This window comes from Leptidea sinapis, chromosome 41, assembly GCF_905404315.1.
Source record: "Leptidea sinapis chromosome 41, ilLepSina1.1, whole genome shotgun sequence".
Taxonomy (NCBI): Eukaryota; Metazoa; Arthropoda; class Insecta; order Lepidoptera; family Pieridae; genus Leptidea; species Leptidea sinapis.
In genome coordinates this window covers 6,921,285-6,937,910 of record NC_066305.1, presented here as the reverse complement: position 1 = coordinate 6,937,910, position 16,626 = coordinate 6,921,285, and the positions used below count along the sequence as shown (strand labels likewise).

Here is a 16,626-nt window from a genome sequence, read left to right as displayed (position 1 = left end):
TCCACTTGTTCTTAGTATTAGTTGCCGCACTTTGCAACTTCGCCTGCGGTATCTAGTTGGACCGCAGCGAAGAACAATCCTTAATCTGAGATTAAAGGTTATGAATGTACGCAAAAACGAGTGGATTTATATCCAAATTACTTTTGCGTAATTTAACATAATTACGAGTATAACACCCTCTTTAGATTAGGTACAGCTTTAATAGCTTAATTATTAATTACCGTATAAGTCGCCGTTTAGTACGCGTGCCTATGTGAACGGTCTGTGTCTAAGTAACTAAATTTTTTTATAATAAATGCAGCTTTGCTTCGATTTTTACCCGCTCTTATAACATAACACTATCCTTTCGAGCATTATTTTAGTTAGATATAGTTTAAAATCAAATCCAAAATATTTTATTTCGTAGGTAAATTACATTAACACTTGAAATATGTAATTTTTTCATACAACTCATTTGGAAGTCAGATTTCCTTAGAAAAGAAGGAGCAAGACATTTTATGGTTGCTCTTTTCAAAACAGAATGATTTCATTTCATTTCAGAACTTTACTAGTTCTGAAATGAAATGAAATGAAATTTTATTTGCAGGAAACATTGTACTTAAGATGTAAACATAATATTATTGATAACCCAATATGTTTCGTCAATTGACATGCAAAATATGTTACAAAATTGTCTAAACACTACTGTTATACCGTAACCTACATGGTGGAAAAAATCCGTTATCCAGATTTTTTTATACAGATGAAAGGGTCGTATTCCTGAATGCGTTTCGAATGCGATTTAATTTATTTTGTCTGTCTTATGCACAATAATAAAGACAAAGATAAACACGCGCGTTCAGAAATACATAATACAGTTAGTTCACTATCAAGTCACAACTTGATGAAATGTGCTTGTCTCGTGGTCGTAGCACTTTCCACAGCAGTACAAACATCTGCCGAAGAATTACGAAAAACTCCGAGAACAGTAACATTTCAATATTGTGATTGTCATTTTATTTTTACACACTACACCAGCATCGTTTTAAAAATTGTGTGTTGACAGTTGCAGTGCAATGAATTCAACTGGAGGAAATATTCGCGCCACTATTTTTATAAAGTTCGCGTTTCAACAACAAATGCTACAGATTTTTTTTTTATAAAATATTTGACATTTATAACGCTTTTAAATTTTGACCATGATTCACATATTGGATGCAGCACCAAACAAAACAATTTGTTATGTTAGTATATTACAGCTATTGTAAAATATAGATACATTGATGTAAGAGTGGACGTTGAGTTTTGTATCTCACGAGCTCTAATTTTTCCGAACAATAGTATGATAGATTTTTTTATTAAAATGAAATATTTATAATGACGATTCAAAGGCGCTTAGTTTACGCATATTTGAATAATGTTTATTTGTATTGGTCTTCAATTGGCATCGATCTCGAAGCTCTATGTATTCCGGGTTCAGTGGAGTATTATTTTGTTTTTTTTTTTATTATTAATTATAATTGAATACAATGTTCTTCATGCCTTATATAAATTTACAGTCTCAGTCTCAAAAACAGAAACAAAGAGGCACCTTTAAATTAAATTCCTCTGGATGGCTCACGAGGAAACCCTGTGCAGAGCCAACCAGTGATTACCGTCTGCTATGTAATTTTTATATAATGTTAATAATTAATGAAATAGAACTAAGACTGACACAAACAATATTTATCTAACTTTAAAGCATACCTATCTTATAATAAGAACTATATAAAATTAAATAATAATAGATAAAGCAAATAGTTATATAGATAAAGCCAAGTTATAAATAAATGTTCATAATTAAATATATAAAGTTATATTAATTTTGATTTAGTAATTTTCTCGGTTTGATCATAGCTGAGTTGTAAAAGCCACTCTCGTACTGTAGATCTTACTTTGTAAGAAGAGTGGTCCGCAATTTTTATTTTTTTATTTACTTGGTTATATATTGAAGGTCCTAGATAGCTAGCATGATTTCGACACATGACAAGATTGAACTTCGGAACACAGTAAATATTTTTGAATCTAAGAGAATGTATAACCAAATTTTCTTTAAGGCGACCGGGCTTTTTGTGCTGGTTGATTATTAAGCAGTGTAGAAATAATTGTTGAACGGTAAGGACTCTAGTTTCTTCGTAGAGTATATGAGAAGGGTACATGAAAGGTTTATATGCTATTATTTTTAGAAGCATGTGTTGGGCTCTTTCAAGACGTAATAAATGGGTTTTATTTGCTCCTCCCCAGGATATTTCACAATACCTCAAAACAGAACCGACTAAGGCATTGTAAATTTTTAAACAAAAATCTAGATCACCTAGATGTCTTATAGTTTAGAAAACCTTTCCGAGTTTTCGGATTCTCCCTGAAAGTGTTTTAATATGTTCATCCCATCTTAGATATTTGTCTATGACAACCCCCAGATATTTAATTTGATGAACACCTTCGAGTTTTATACAACTGCATTGGTCTAAAGATGAGAAACAATGCACTTTAACTGAGAAGTTTTTATTTGGTTGTGATTTGACACTTGGAGAGAATGTTATAAATTTTGACTTTTTTAAATTCAAGATAAGAAGGTTTTTCTCGAGCCATAGAGTGACATTTTTAAGTCCTAGTTCAGCGAGTTCCTGAACAGAATCCCAAGTTCTACCTGTGAAGAGCAGAACTGTATTATCGGCATATGATATTATTTTACAATTTAATACAGGTCGTTAATATAAATTAGAAATAAGGCTGGACCTAAAATACTGCCTTGAGGTACGCCAAATTCTATGGACATGGTCATCTCTGTAACAATTTTTTGTACTTACATTGATACCATACGGCTACTGATTGAAACTGGATAAAAGAATAAATGTCTGAAAATTCGTTCATTGATGATATAAATGAAAAAGATTTTAACTACATGCACACCTGATTGTAAGCTTGGTACTTGATGAATGAACAGAAACGACTCGTGTAAAGTGGTACCGTAAGTTGATAAAAAATATAACGAACATCAATCATTCGTATAATATTGTCACTGGTGATGTCACCTGGGTATAATATTACTTTGAAGCTGTAAGAAAAGGCGGATCGGTGGAATGAGTCTTTCTTTTTGAAGATTTGCCTGCGAAAGCTAACTCGAAGCATTGGTAATAGAATGCCTTTGTGGTATGACGGGTCAAGGAAAAAGTCTTTTCGCATATAGTATATTTAAACTTGTAATAATATCTATTTGTCTGTACTCTATCTAGCTCGTTCAGATTAAAAAGGGTACCCAATTTTAAAAAGTAACAAATCAGAATGTTGTTTCCAGTTTTTATTTCTTTCTGTCAAATGAGTGAATCTAAGGAAGAAATACGACACATTTTTTATTTTATTACAAAAAAGGAAAATTCAATGCAAGCCGCGAAAAAATAAAATAAATTGGTAAGTAAGTAAAGAGGCTCAATATTTCGGTGCCAAGTTCACTGTAAGAAATGTAATGAACCATGTACTCATTTGAGATTCTTCATTGAGACTATGTAAGTATGTAGTCAAACCGTTATTGAAGAGATTGATTTCTGGTGATGAAGATTTACGCACCATGCGTTACTTGAACGGTTGGCTCAGTTGGTAAGAGCGCTCGGATGGAACCCGATAGGTCGCGGGTTCGAGGTTCATCCCCATCCTCATTGTTCATTAATTTTGGTTACAAATTTAATTTGTATAATTAATCCCAGAAGTGAGGGATGTCACTTTAATCATGTACGACAAAAACGTCCAAATAAGGTCGGTTAGGCTTCACAGACGGTAGCAAAACTCGCTATTAAGAGAAGCTGTGTGTATAGTGGTATGTAAGAGAAATTATTCATTACGAGCTTTTACGCTGGGTAAAACCATCGGTGCGGACCCCTACAGCTGCCAACAACTGATGAGTTAAAACAAGAAGTTGAGAGAAAGTGGCAGGAATTGATCAATAGAAAGGGCACGGTATTTCACCCCGATAAAGCTAGACCACACACATCTTTAGCCACACAGCATAAATTAAGAGATTGCCCGAGAGGTGTTAGTGCATCAGGCTTAAAGCATTGGTTTTCCGTCGGTTTCGGTCTCTTAAGAATCCTTTAGGCAGTGTCAGGTCAGCGTCAATAAGACTGCCAAATCTCTTAGTCGCGTGTTTTTGAGATCAGAAGTTGCAAAATCACCAATCAAATTTAAATAAACTTGGAAAAAAAAATTGTTTTGAGTTTTCTTTTGAAATGAGAAGAAGCTTTTTCTCCTACCTTTTTTTTTTATTATATGAGAGGGGGCAACTGGGCAAGAGGCTCACGGGATGGGGAGAGGTGAGGCAACCGCCCATGGACATCCGCAACAACAGGTGTGTCAAGAAATGCGTTGCCGGCCTTTAAGGTGGGAGTATGCTTTTTTCTTGAAGGTCCCTAAGTCGTATCTGTTCGGGAAGACCGCTGCCGGTAGTTGATTCCACAAAGTGGCTGTGAAATTCAAAGGCAAGAAATTTCGAAGAAAACGCGCGGTTGTGGAATGTCAGACGTCTACGTGATGCGGATGGTACTTTGCACGTAATGTCCGATGGTGGAATTCGGCCGCTGGAATCAACCCGAACAGCTCCTCGGAGCACTCCCCGTGATAAATGCGGTAGAAGATGCAGAGAGAACCCACATCTCTACGCAATGCTAGAGAATCAAGCCGATCGGAGACGACTTGATCGTCGATGATTCGAGCCGTTCTTCGTTGTATGCGGTCAAATGGAAGAAGCTGGTACTGGGGAGCACCCGCCCAGAGGTGAGAACAGTACTCCATGTTAGGCCGAATTTGGGACTTATAAAGTTGCAGGCGGTGGCTTTTAGTGAAGTACTGTCTCGCCTTACTGAGTACTACCTAATTAATAATATAAATAGATGCTTCTCAAGAGCTTTGATCAAAGCATCCGTCACCTATATTTTTTATTCGAAAATGAGAGATAAGAGGTACCTATACATAAGATTAACAAGCCCTTAAGGGGCGATCCTTCAGGAAGACTGGACCGCTTTTTATAATGGTTTCAATGAATGCAGAAATGTGCAATATAGTGTAGTTATATAATTTGTAAAACAATAAATATTATCCGGAAAACGTTCATTGCTGCACAAAGGTGCAGAAGATCGGTCCTGCGCTGCCCCAACCAACTTATTTCGGCGATCTTCACCAGATCGTCAGTCCATCTTGTGGGGGGCCTACCAACACTACGTCTTCCGTTACGTGGTCGTTATTCGAGGACTTGACTGCCCCAACGGCCTTCTGTCCGTCGAGCTATGTGCCCTGCCCATTGCCACTTCAGTTTCGCAATCATTTGGGCTATGTCGGTGACTTTGATAAAGACAATATCATGTGGTTTATTTATTAGTAGAATCCAGAAACATGACCTAAGTAAGTCCATACTAAAGTGACACCAAAGGTTTAACCTTCCTAAATCTTCAAGTGATCTTTGAGGAGGGACCACCACCTACCTGTACTTTAAATTTGAAATGATGATGATTTTGAATGACACTCAATCACATAAAATAGGACCGGGTTTGTGTGAAATGTCAAACACAAAAAAAAAAAACAATAACAACACCAATGAGTTACAGAGCTATTATCAACCAATTTTTCCTGGACCCACTTCTAAAATCCACTCAGACGATGCCGGGGGCATGAGCTACTGCTGAAGGAAATACATATACATACATGAAAATGTATAATTATAGATAAAATATCAATTCAATCGAGACTCGGAAAGCTGATCTGAATTAACTTTCCAAAAATTAAACCGCTATTGTTACCGAGTCAAAATGCCAGATTATCAATAGCTAAATGTCTTACGAGTAACTCATGTATGTACAAGCATTCAATCACAATGACACACACCTAAATAAATATAAAACAAAGATTTCGATAGCAGAAACAGACGAATTAGGCATACATGGACGGATAAATTATTCCATGCGATAACTATAAGTACCTATGTAGGCCGACAATTGTTTATTTATTATGAATATGTAGGTAATTATAAGTTATTGTGAGGCATACGGCAGGCCCGGCCAGTTGGCGGCTACAGTGGACGTATTAGCACGCGCTTATCAGCTGCCCGTTCTGCAAGATTCGATAACATTACGCACCGATACAGTACGCGGCCGGCACTGCGCTTCATCAACCTATGACAAGCTTGCAGCTTGTTTTCGTAAAACTCGTTATAATAAGTTTTATAGTGTCTGAGACTGTTTATCCGTAGTCTGTTTCATTCGGGCACCACATGTGACGGTAGGTTTTGTTATGAATAAGCGGACCGCGCTGGATTGTTCGCCATGTGGACAGCATTAGTGTTAGTGTTGTGAGTTTGTGAAGATATGTCTTTGCATCCGTTTCAATTTCCACCGGAGAGTTATTCGGCAGTTTACAGTCATGAGCACGACGTGACATGCGGTGCTAATGTGAGTATTCAGTATTGGCTAGTGCTGGGGAACTCACCGCACAGCCGCGCCCGTGTCGCAAGCGCAGCTTCCAAGGTCACGGTAATCTGTTAGTGCATTCAACTTCCGATTTGGCATATATACTGATTAAACCAGTACTAAACTACAGAATTAATGAGTAAACCCAAACTGCGACCTTCTTTCAATTAAATTAAGTAGGTAATTTACCTAATTTTGGTGAGAACGATTCAATGTAAACCTTAGTACTTAACGATAATACCACACAAGAATTAATTTATAAGTTTATGCAGTGGTTAAGGAATTCTCAACTATATCTAGATCTTGTAATACCTATAAAGGTGTACAATATATATTAATTAAAATATATATAAGTTACAAGTCTATATTTAAAGACATGATAATAATATTAACTAATATTCCTATATATCCTCTGTTGTTACACAAAGGCGACGTAATTTACAAACGTCTACATAAATGTTTTATTCCTTGCATTAAATCAGATAGGTATATTATTACGTACAGACAGACCTATAACATTCAGATAATTAATAGATACTAGACAGTTAAATATTGCTCGGTTGTTTAAGTCACAAAATATCTTAAATCACATATCGTGCTTTGACGTTTTCGTCAAGGTTAATACATGATCAAATTGTCGTATCGTTTATGTTGGCATACTAATTTGCATGGCGTCATTGTTCGTCTAAACCTTCTTTAAAATTCAATCACGTTCTAAAATCGAATTGTCAAATGTAATCTGAACAGCAATAATTTGTTACGTAGGTGATGCCAGAATTGAAAATAACGTAATCTGACTAATACCAAAGAATATAAATAGTACAAGTACGGAAGTCTCACTCCGCAAAATCAATTAAAGAAATAGGGACTCTTACGCTCATACAATAAGGTGTAATTCAGTTCACATTTATTCACCTAGAAGTTGCCTCTCTTTCTATCGCGTGACTCTTACCTTTTCTAACGACTTTAGGGTTGACTTCTTTACCTAAAACTGTACCTACCTAATATCAGGTCATCTTATAAAAATAGCTCAGTTTTTTCTATATTATAAATAGGTATGTACCTAATCGTAATTTTAAATCAATATTCTTTCGGTGTCAAACCTACATTAGTTGTAGATAGTAATCTACGAGTTGGAACACCACAACATAGTGCTAATACTACGCTTTTTTTGCCGAGTCATTTAATTACGCATGTATACAAGGGCTTCTGTAATTACTAATTACTGTAAAATATGCCTACCTGTCGTCCTTAGTATGTTATATAAACACATTTTAAAGATAGAAATCTTATAGGTACGAGTTAAACCGCCTGATATCGATATTTATGTCATTATTTATCGAAGTTAAATGTAATGTAGATTTGAAATGTTAGGGGTTTTACACGAACTCCATACATTATAAGGTACCAACTGCGTTAGTCATTTATTATTTATCGAAAATCGATCAATCAATCTCTACAGTCCGATAGAGTGGATGATGGATCAATCAAAACACTTGCAAAACACGCAGTGGAAAGGTACAGAAAAGTGCAGTACAGTTATAGTCCTGCGTCATTCATAAATGTGAATCTAAGTGCGTTTGTTACGCTTTTACGCCGGAGCGACTGAACCGATTTTGATGAAATTTAGTTAATCGATAGAATAGAGCTTGGGAAATGATATAGGCTACATTTTATCCCGGAAATCTAAATGGATCCCGCTAGATTTGTAAAAAACTGAAATTCACGTCGATGAGCTATAGCAATTTTCTTCGAAATAAGATTCATATAATATGTTGGGAACGAGAGCGAAAACGGGAACGGGAACAGCATATTATTTTTACGAAAACCTTTATCGACGCTTAATATAATAATTTGGTAGAGACAAAACGCTTCATTTACCTATGTGAAAAAAAATTTAAAACTTCAGCCAAAGTTCATAAAGATACCGACTTACATCGTATTGTGAAGTACCTTTTCAAGATGACGCTTGGTCCCAAAGCGCGAAGTACCAAACCCTGGCTCATAGCCAAAGTAGCGACATTATAAGATCTGTATCACTTATACTGGGACTTATATAAAGGCTTGCACTACAAAGTGACAGTTCTAAACGACATAGCGATATCCAGTCTCTTTATATCGTGCTGAAATAGTGAAAGGCCAATTATAGTTCATCAAAGCCATAGTAGTAGCTTTTTGGAATAGCATTATTTTTAATTTACTCTCAAAACTTGAATTATTAGTTTGTACCTAAATATAAGTTCTGTCAATAGAATAAAAAATGATGTACACACTAAGAATTGGGGAATAATGTAGTCTAACTAGCCAACGAAAATTAATGATTTTGTAATGTTGTTGTTCTTTATAATGTAAAATTGTATGTTGTAATAAAGTGTTAAGGATTAATATGGTATTTGTGTAAACAGCTTTTATATTACCGCTTTATAAATACCAATTCGTAAAGTATTCATATGGATATAGTATGTTATCCTTAAGAGATAGAAATATGCCATAACGGATTTTTCTGTAGAACTATAATATAAGATACACAATTGCACAATACATTATTTTGTTATATCTCAAAGGGTTTAGACAGCATTTTCGTTCAAAGCTCCCATATTTTAGGCTAACTTTTTTCCGACACCTCCAACAAATATCTTTAATGTATACAAAAACTATACAAAATACATAGTTAAACGTTCCTCGAGAATCACGCTATCCATTGGTGAAAACAACATGATAATCGGTGCAGTGTTTTATAATATGTAGTGCTGAGGTTGTTAGATTTTATCTAGAACCAACAAACAATCAGTTTTTTTTCTATAAGTTTAAATAATGCTACATTATAAGTACCTCAAATATAATTTTCAGGTGGACTGCAAACCAGTGAACTGGGAGACAATATGTGATGTTTCGTCACCAATATCCACCGTGTCAACACATCCATCCTTGTTCAGCTGTTTCTACTGCGCCGTAAGTAATCTGGTTGAGTGGATAACGAAATATAGTGTAAAAATTATAAGTGAAGTGAACTAGAAGTGCGGGTTATCACTTTAAAACCTTAACAAATTGTTTAGATTTGCAAGAGCTCCAGATTTTTTAAGCAGATTTTTTAAGCGGCAAATCGCCCGTGCGAAATCAAAGCACGTCGTCAAAATTGGCGAGCAGCTTTCCAGTTACCCGACCGGAACACGCAAGTTCTGGTCGTTGTCGAAAGCTGCTCTTGGTAACTTCAACCAGCCGTCCATGCCGCCGTTGCACATGAGGAATGACACCCTGGCCCATACGGCAAAAGAGAAAGGCGATCTCGTGTGCACTCTTTTTGCCTCCAACTCGACTCTTGACGACAACGGAAAAACACCGCCGACCATCCCGCGGTGTCAGAGCTCCATGCCTGAAGTACAGTTCCGACAGAAAACTGTTAGGCGAGCTCTGTTTTCGTTGGACGTCAGGAAGTCGAGCGGGCCGGATGGCATTTCTCCAATCGTGCTTAGAACGTGTGCCCCTGAGTTGACGCCGGTGCTAACGCGTTTATTCCGGCACTCTTATTCAAAAGGCGTAGTCCCTGATTCATGGAAGTCAGCCCTTGTCCATCCGATCCCAAAAAAAGGAGACAGTTCGGATCCGGCAAACTACAGGCCTATTGCGATTACCTCCCTACTCTCCAAAATCATGGAGAGCATAATTAACCGCCAGCTCTTGGTATACCTTGAGGGTCACCAGTTGATCAACGACCGGCAGTACGGCTTTCGCAATGGTCGGTCGACTGGCGATCTTCTGGTATACCTAACACATAGATGGGCGGCGGCTATTGAAAGCAAGGGGGAAGGCCTGGCAGTTGGTCTGGATATAGCGAAGGCCTTTGATCGTGTATGGCACAAGGCGCTCCTCGCAAAACTTCCATCATTTGGGCTTCCCGAGAGCTTATGCAAGTGGACCTCCAGCTTCCTCACTGGGCGCAGCATACAGGTCGTTATCGACGGTTATTGCTCGAATCCCAAGCCCGTGAACGCTGGAGTTCCCCAAGGCTGTGTGCTATCTCCCACGCTGTTTCTTCTGCATATCAATGATATGTTGGACACCGCCAACATGCATTGCTATGCAGACGACAGCACTGGTGATGCCGTATACACGGGCCATGCAGGTCTCTCTCGGGAAAACGTCGACCAGTGCCGGGAGAAACTTGTGTCTTCTATCGAGTCCTCTCTCGAGAAGGTCGCGGAATGGGGTAAGTTGAACCTTGTCCAATTTAACCCCCAGAAGACTCAAGTTTGCGCGTTTACCACCAAAAAAACCCCATTTGCCGTATCACCGCTCTTCGAGAACACTTCCCTTAAAGCCTCGCCTAGTATCGGAATACTGGGTCTCGAAATCTCGAGCAATTGCCAATTCCGTGGCCATCTGGAGGGCAAAGCCAAACTGGCTTCAAAGAAACTGGGCGTCATAAATAGAGCACGGCAATACTTCAAGCCGGCCCACATTCTAGCGCTCTACAAAGCGCAGGTCCGGCCTCACATGGAGTATTGCTGTCATCTCTGGTCTGGCGCACCCCAGTATCAGCTCGATCCATTTGACCGCGTGCAACGCAGAGCAGCTCGAATTGTCGGGAACCCAGTACTCTGTGAACGGCTGGATCATTTGGCGTTGCGTAGAGACGTCGCTTCATTGTGTGTTTTCTACCGCATCTATCACGGGGAGTGTTCCGAAGAGCTGTTCAACCTGATTCCTGCCGCCGAATTCCACCTTCGCACGACACGCCACAAGTTAGGATTTCATCCCCACCATCTGGATGTGTGGCGGTCCTCCACAGTGCGGTTTTCAAGGAGCTTTCTTCCTCGTACCACGAAGCTGTGGAATGAGCTTCCGTGTGCGGTGTTTCCGGGACGATACGACATGGGTACCTTCAAGAAAAGCGCGTACACCTTCCTTAAAGGCCGGCAACGCTCTTGTGATTCCTCTGGTGTTGCAGGAGAGTGTGGGCGGCGGTGATCACTTAACACCAGGTGACCCGTACGCTCGTTTGTCCTCCTATTCCATAAAAAAAAAAAAAAAAAGAGCGACATTTAAGTCAATTTCCTAAAATGCAAATACTGGGGTTGGGTAGGCTATCTGTAAAATAGATCCTGTAGATCAAGCCACAACCTGAGAGTTGAAGAAAGCATACAAGATTTTATGACGACACGTCACTCGAACGGTTAGCTCACTTGATTTATCAACTCGCACGGAACGCGAGAGGTCGTTGGGTTCGAGTCCCGAATCGTTCATAAAATTTTGTTTTCAAATTTTATTTATGTATTAATCCTAGAAGTGGGTGTTACCACTTTAAAACCATAACAAATTGTTGAAAAATTATTTTTCCATCTTTTGATTAACGTTTATACCACTACCACACTTTGTGACATGCATGTTATGAAATTTGCAATACTTGATAAGATTGTTGGTTCTTTCATGCTAATGAATTGAAACACTTAGGTTGGCCATAAATTGTTGTACATTAAAAAAAAATCAACAATATATCGTTTGAATATGGAACCTATCATTTTTAATGTTCTTTTTGTTTTCATTTTGACGCTAATGTTTTCAAATATTCTTGTGATATTAAAATCAGCCCAGCGAATCTCTCTAAGAAAAAAGCGATTCACTCGATTGTATAAAACGTGTAGTTATTGATAGATTGACAGATGACGGCTATAATCTTGTGAAAAACGGAGATCGCGCGAAATCCACTACGCTTTAAGCAACTGTTCGCTCTCAAACTTAGCCGCCTTACGTCGTTGACAATCGCCAATACTAATAAAATTATTAGATACTATTTCAAACTTATATCAATACACTGTTCATACTAAACTAAATTTTAATTTTTAATTAGGCAGTTCCGCCTTTTCGATAGTATTTACATCCTCTTTGATTAAAATGTGGGTGGATTGGGTAATGAAAGCGATTAAATTGCTGTGATAGCGTTACACAGAGTAGGTATGGAGCCAGATGTAATTTTTGAAACTCTTCATGCGTTTATCGACTATTTAACCTATTTACTGGGCTATTTATAGATACAATAAAACCTAAACAGTTTATTTTTAAGTGATATCCTTTACTTCTAAGATTAGATATACAAATTTAATTTGTACCAAAATTTATAGAGATTTAGGAAGAATGTACATGAGTACGGACGTTGTACGCAACTAAGTAGTTGGTAAGAGCGCTAGGAAGTAACCCCAAAGGTGAGGGATCGAATCCTGCATTTTTGATAAATATGGTACTAGCAAATTAAATTCGTATAGAATGAAACCTGTTTCGTATAGAATGAAAAAGATCTAGTGGTTCTAGTAATAATAATAATGCAATCAAAGCAGTGAAGGATAAATAAATAAACAAATTCCACCTTCGCGCGACACGCCACAAGTTAAGATATCATCCCCACCATCTGGATGTGTGGCGGTCCTCCACAGTGCGGTTTTCAAGGAGCTTTCTCCCTCGTACTACAAAGCTGTGGAATGAGCTTCCTTGTGCGGTGTTTCCGGGACGATACGACATGGGTACCTTCAAAAAAAGCGCGTATACCTTCCTTAAAGGCCGGCAACGCTCTTGTGATTCCTCTGGTATTGCAAGAGAATGTGGGCGGCGGTGATCACTTAACACCAGGTGACCCGTACGCTCGTTTGTCCTCCTATTCCATAAAAAAAGGAAAGAATTTGAAGAATTCCAGTCTGTAATAAAATGTATTAGAAGGCATAAAAGGCATTTATTTTTTCAAAATTGATTCCTTTAGAATTCTTTTTGATATCATTTCTTATAAGTACTAGATACTACAACCGCTTCGGAAACAAATGGCGTTCTGAGAGAGAATATCTCTGATATTAATACCATTTAAGCATGTAGAGTATCTAGAAGCTTCTCAAATAGTCAGCAGAGTGCAACGTGGAAATGATCCGACCAAAGACTTATAATTTACTAGCATCTAGACATTCAAAGCGTGCGACAGAGAAGAGCATGTCTAACGGAGATACAGTAAGATAGAAAAACATAGAAAAGACCCAAATTTATTGTTACTGTTACCTATTTTCATTGACAAGTTGTAAACTGTTAGCCATACTTGGAATTAACTCTTTAGTTTAATGTTCAAAACAGAACATTAAACTAGCTAACCACTCGCTAACGCACACAGTACTGTGAAATCAAAATTGGTCCCGCATTATCGGCTTTCAGGTTGTTTATAACCTAGTATATCTGACTCTATTCTATGGCTAAGCCTCTAAGTAATTTATTTATTTTTTAATTATTTATTTATTTATTACAGCTTTGACAATACAATAACTAAAAAAAATGAATAGTCCCACAAAACCATCTTGATTGATTGGTTTGTCTGTGAGATCTTTATGGTTTGTCTTTGGGTTCAAGTGACCTATAAGCAAGAATGGTCCTTTCAGTTTGATGAGCACCGGGTTATAACTGTTGGAAACGAACGTTTCTAACTTTATCAGCGGTGAAGGCTGCGGGCTTTTGTAAAATACAATTTCTGTATGTACTGAGAATATCTTCGGGATCACCCACTCTTCCTCTTAGTAGCCAACACGAGCATAACGTATCATCTTCTGATTTACGTAATTCAAATTTATCAAGAATATTACCAAGCTACAATTTTCATGCTAGGTACAGGCATAGTATTTTTGTTGCTTTATAGAGCGCCCGCGGATATCGGTGCAGGGAGCAGTAATATTTGCATAATAATTTTAACATTAAAATAATTTTAGCATTAATAACTGACCCGACAGACGATGTTATATCTTCTTCTTCGTCGTTACACTCTTGACAGAGCGGTCGTGGTCATCACGAAGTGAAATCTTTTGGGGCAGATGTGATGCGCCCCACGAGACTTCGCCACTTTTCCCTGCTGGCCGACATTATTGTGCACTCATTCAATGGACTGCCCACAGCTGACTTAATTTGGTCGGTCCATCGCATGGGTGACTGTCCCCGCCCTCTGGTGCCCTCCACTTTGCCCTGAACGACAAGGCGCTCAATGCACTCACTCTCGCGCCGTGAGACGTGTCCGAAGAACTTAAGAATGCGACTCTGTATTAACACCGAAACTCGGTTCATGAAACTCCTAGCATTTTCCTCCAGCACCACATCTCCAGAGCATCAATTTTCTTATTCTCGGCTTGTCGCAACGTCCATGTCTCTGCAGCATACAAAAATATGGGAAAAACAAGTGTTAGGACGAGCCGGATTTTCGTGGCTTTTGTAATGTTTCTGTTCTTCCATTTTTTTTTCAATTTGTCCATCGCAGTTCTTGCTATCGCCATACAGCGCTTTATGATCTATATATCTACGCATCCTCCATTGTTTGAGATTAAAGCACCAAGATATACGTAAGATTGCATGACTTTGCAGTTGCCAATCTGCGTGAGTTCGGGTGAGTTATTGTTGATTCGATCTACAATCATCACCTTGGTTTTACTGCGGTTAATCTTTAATCCAATCTCTAGACTCACGCGCTCCATTTTAAGAAGTAGCTATTCCATATGACTAACACTTATCGCAAAGTAGTATCATCGGCGTAGCGTAAATTTGATATTTTGTATCCGCCAATAGTAACACCATCCGTCCAGTCTTCGAGAGTAATGCGCATTATGAGTTCTGTGTAAACATTGAACAGAAGTGGTGATATTATGCATCCTTGGCGAACGCCTTCGCTGGAATAGAAGTTTTTTGACAGGACATCATTGGTTCGCACCGATGCAGTTCCATCTTCATAAAGGCGTCTGAGAAGATGAACTAAGTGTTTTGGTCTACCCATGTCTAGCAAAACATTCCATAGTTTTGGCCATTTTATAGAGTCAAACGCCTTCGAGAAGTCAACGAAGCATATGTAAGTTGGATTGTTGAACTCTCTTGGCTTCTCAATAATCTGGCGAACAATTAGGATCTGCTCACGTGTACCCTTCCCTTTAACTAATCCGGTCTGTTTTTGTGCTATCTACTTGGACAAGTAGGTCTTCAGTCGTTCATTCAGAATGTGTAACATTATTTTGCTTGCGTGAGATATTAGTGCAATAAGGCGGTAGTTGCTACACTTCTTGGTACAACTTGGTACGTGGTTTAACCCTTTTTATGTAGTGGAATGAAAACCGTATGAGTCCATTCTGTTGGCCATATTCCCGACTGCCATATCTTGTTGCAGATTATGTGAAATATATTAACACCAACATCGTCTAGAGCCCTGATTGTCTCGATCGGGATAGGATCTATTCCGGTAACCTTCCCATTTTTGTGATGCTTTATGGCGGCGCTGACTTCAGATTTAAGTATATCCGGCTCTAGGTTTTCAGTTCCGGGCTCAGTATTGGGAAATTTTTGCGACTGATAGTCCTGGAATAGGGACTGGCAGTAACTTTTCCAAACTTCAGTTATTCGATCTAGCTCTGTAACTACCATACCATCACTGTTTTCAATTGCCTAGGTTTTGGAAGTGAGTGATTTTGTAATGGATCGAATTTTATTTTAGAGATCCCTGTACTCATGTCTGTTAGCGTGAGCGTCGATTTCTTCGCATAATTTTTGAAGATAGGCATTATGGTCCCGCCTGCATCCTGCTTGTATTTGCCCGATAGTTTGTTCAAGCCACTAACCTCTGTCCCTTTTGCCTTTATTGCGCGTCTCCGTTCGATCAGTTCTAGGGTGCTATCTGTCATCCAGTGTTGCCGTTTGTGTGCCACATTCGGTTATCTAGAGGCTGCAATGGAGTCTGTTACCAGCCTCTTAGTTCGTTCCCACAGCACGTCAGGTGTCTCCCCGACTAAGTTTGCATTATCCCATTCCACCCAGTTCCGTTTTGCTGCAGTGTAAAACTTTGAGCTATCCTTTACTTCGATTCTACTCTGATTTACGGGACTTCGAACTACTCTTAGTTTTAGCTTAAACTTTGAGATCAGTAGTTGATGGTTAGATCCACAGTCTGCACCAGGTAGAGTATGAGCATTTCTGATAGATGTTTGTTTCACGATCGAACCAAAATGTAGTCTATTTGATTGCGATATATACCGTCTGGTGATGTCCAAGTGTATAGTCTACGTGGATGATGTTGGAAAAGGCTATTTACTATCACCAGGTCATTTTCAGTCGCAAACTGTATGAGACGTTCACCTCTTTCGTTGCGTGCTCCAAGACCAAATCC

General features: G+C 38.5%; 1 protein-coding gene across 1 annotated transcript in view; it reads left to right on the top strand.

The window, feature by feature from the left end:
* The first annotated feature begins 6,086 nt into the window (after positions 1 to 6,086).
* The window catches only part of LOC126976607 (inositol-trisphosphate 3-kinase homolog), a 132,313-nt gene continuing 121,773 nt past the window's right edge, over positions 6,087 to 16,626 (top strand). Inside the window, exons 1-2 of the mRNA XM_050825028.1 lie at positions 6,087 to 6,452; positions 9,321 to 9,422. Coding sequence (XP_050680985.1) covers positions 6,369 to 6,452; positions 9,321 to 9,422 — 186 coding nt within the window. The 5' untranslated portion in view covers positions 6,087 to 6,368. The remainder of the gene's footprint in view (positions 6,453 to 9,320; positions 9,423 to 16,626) is intronic.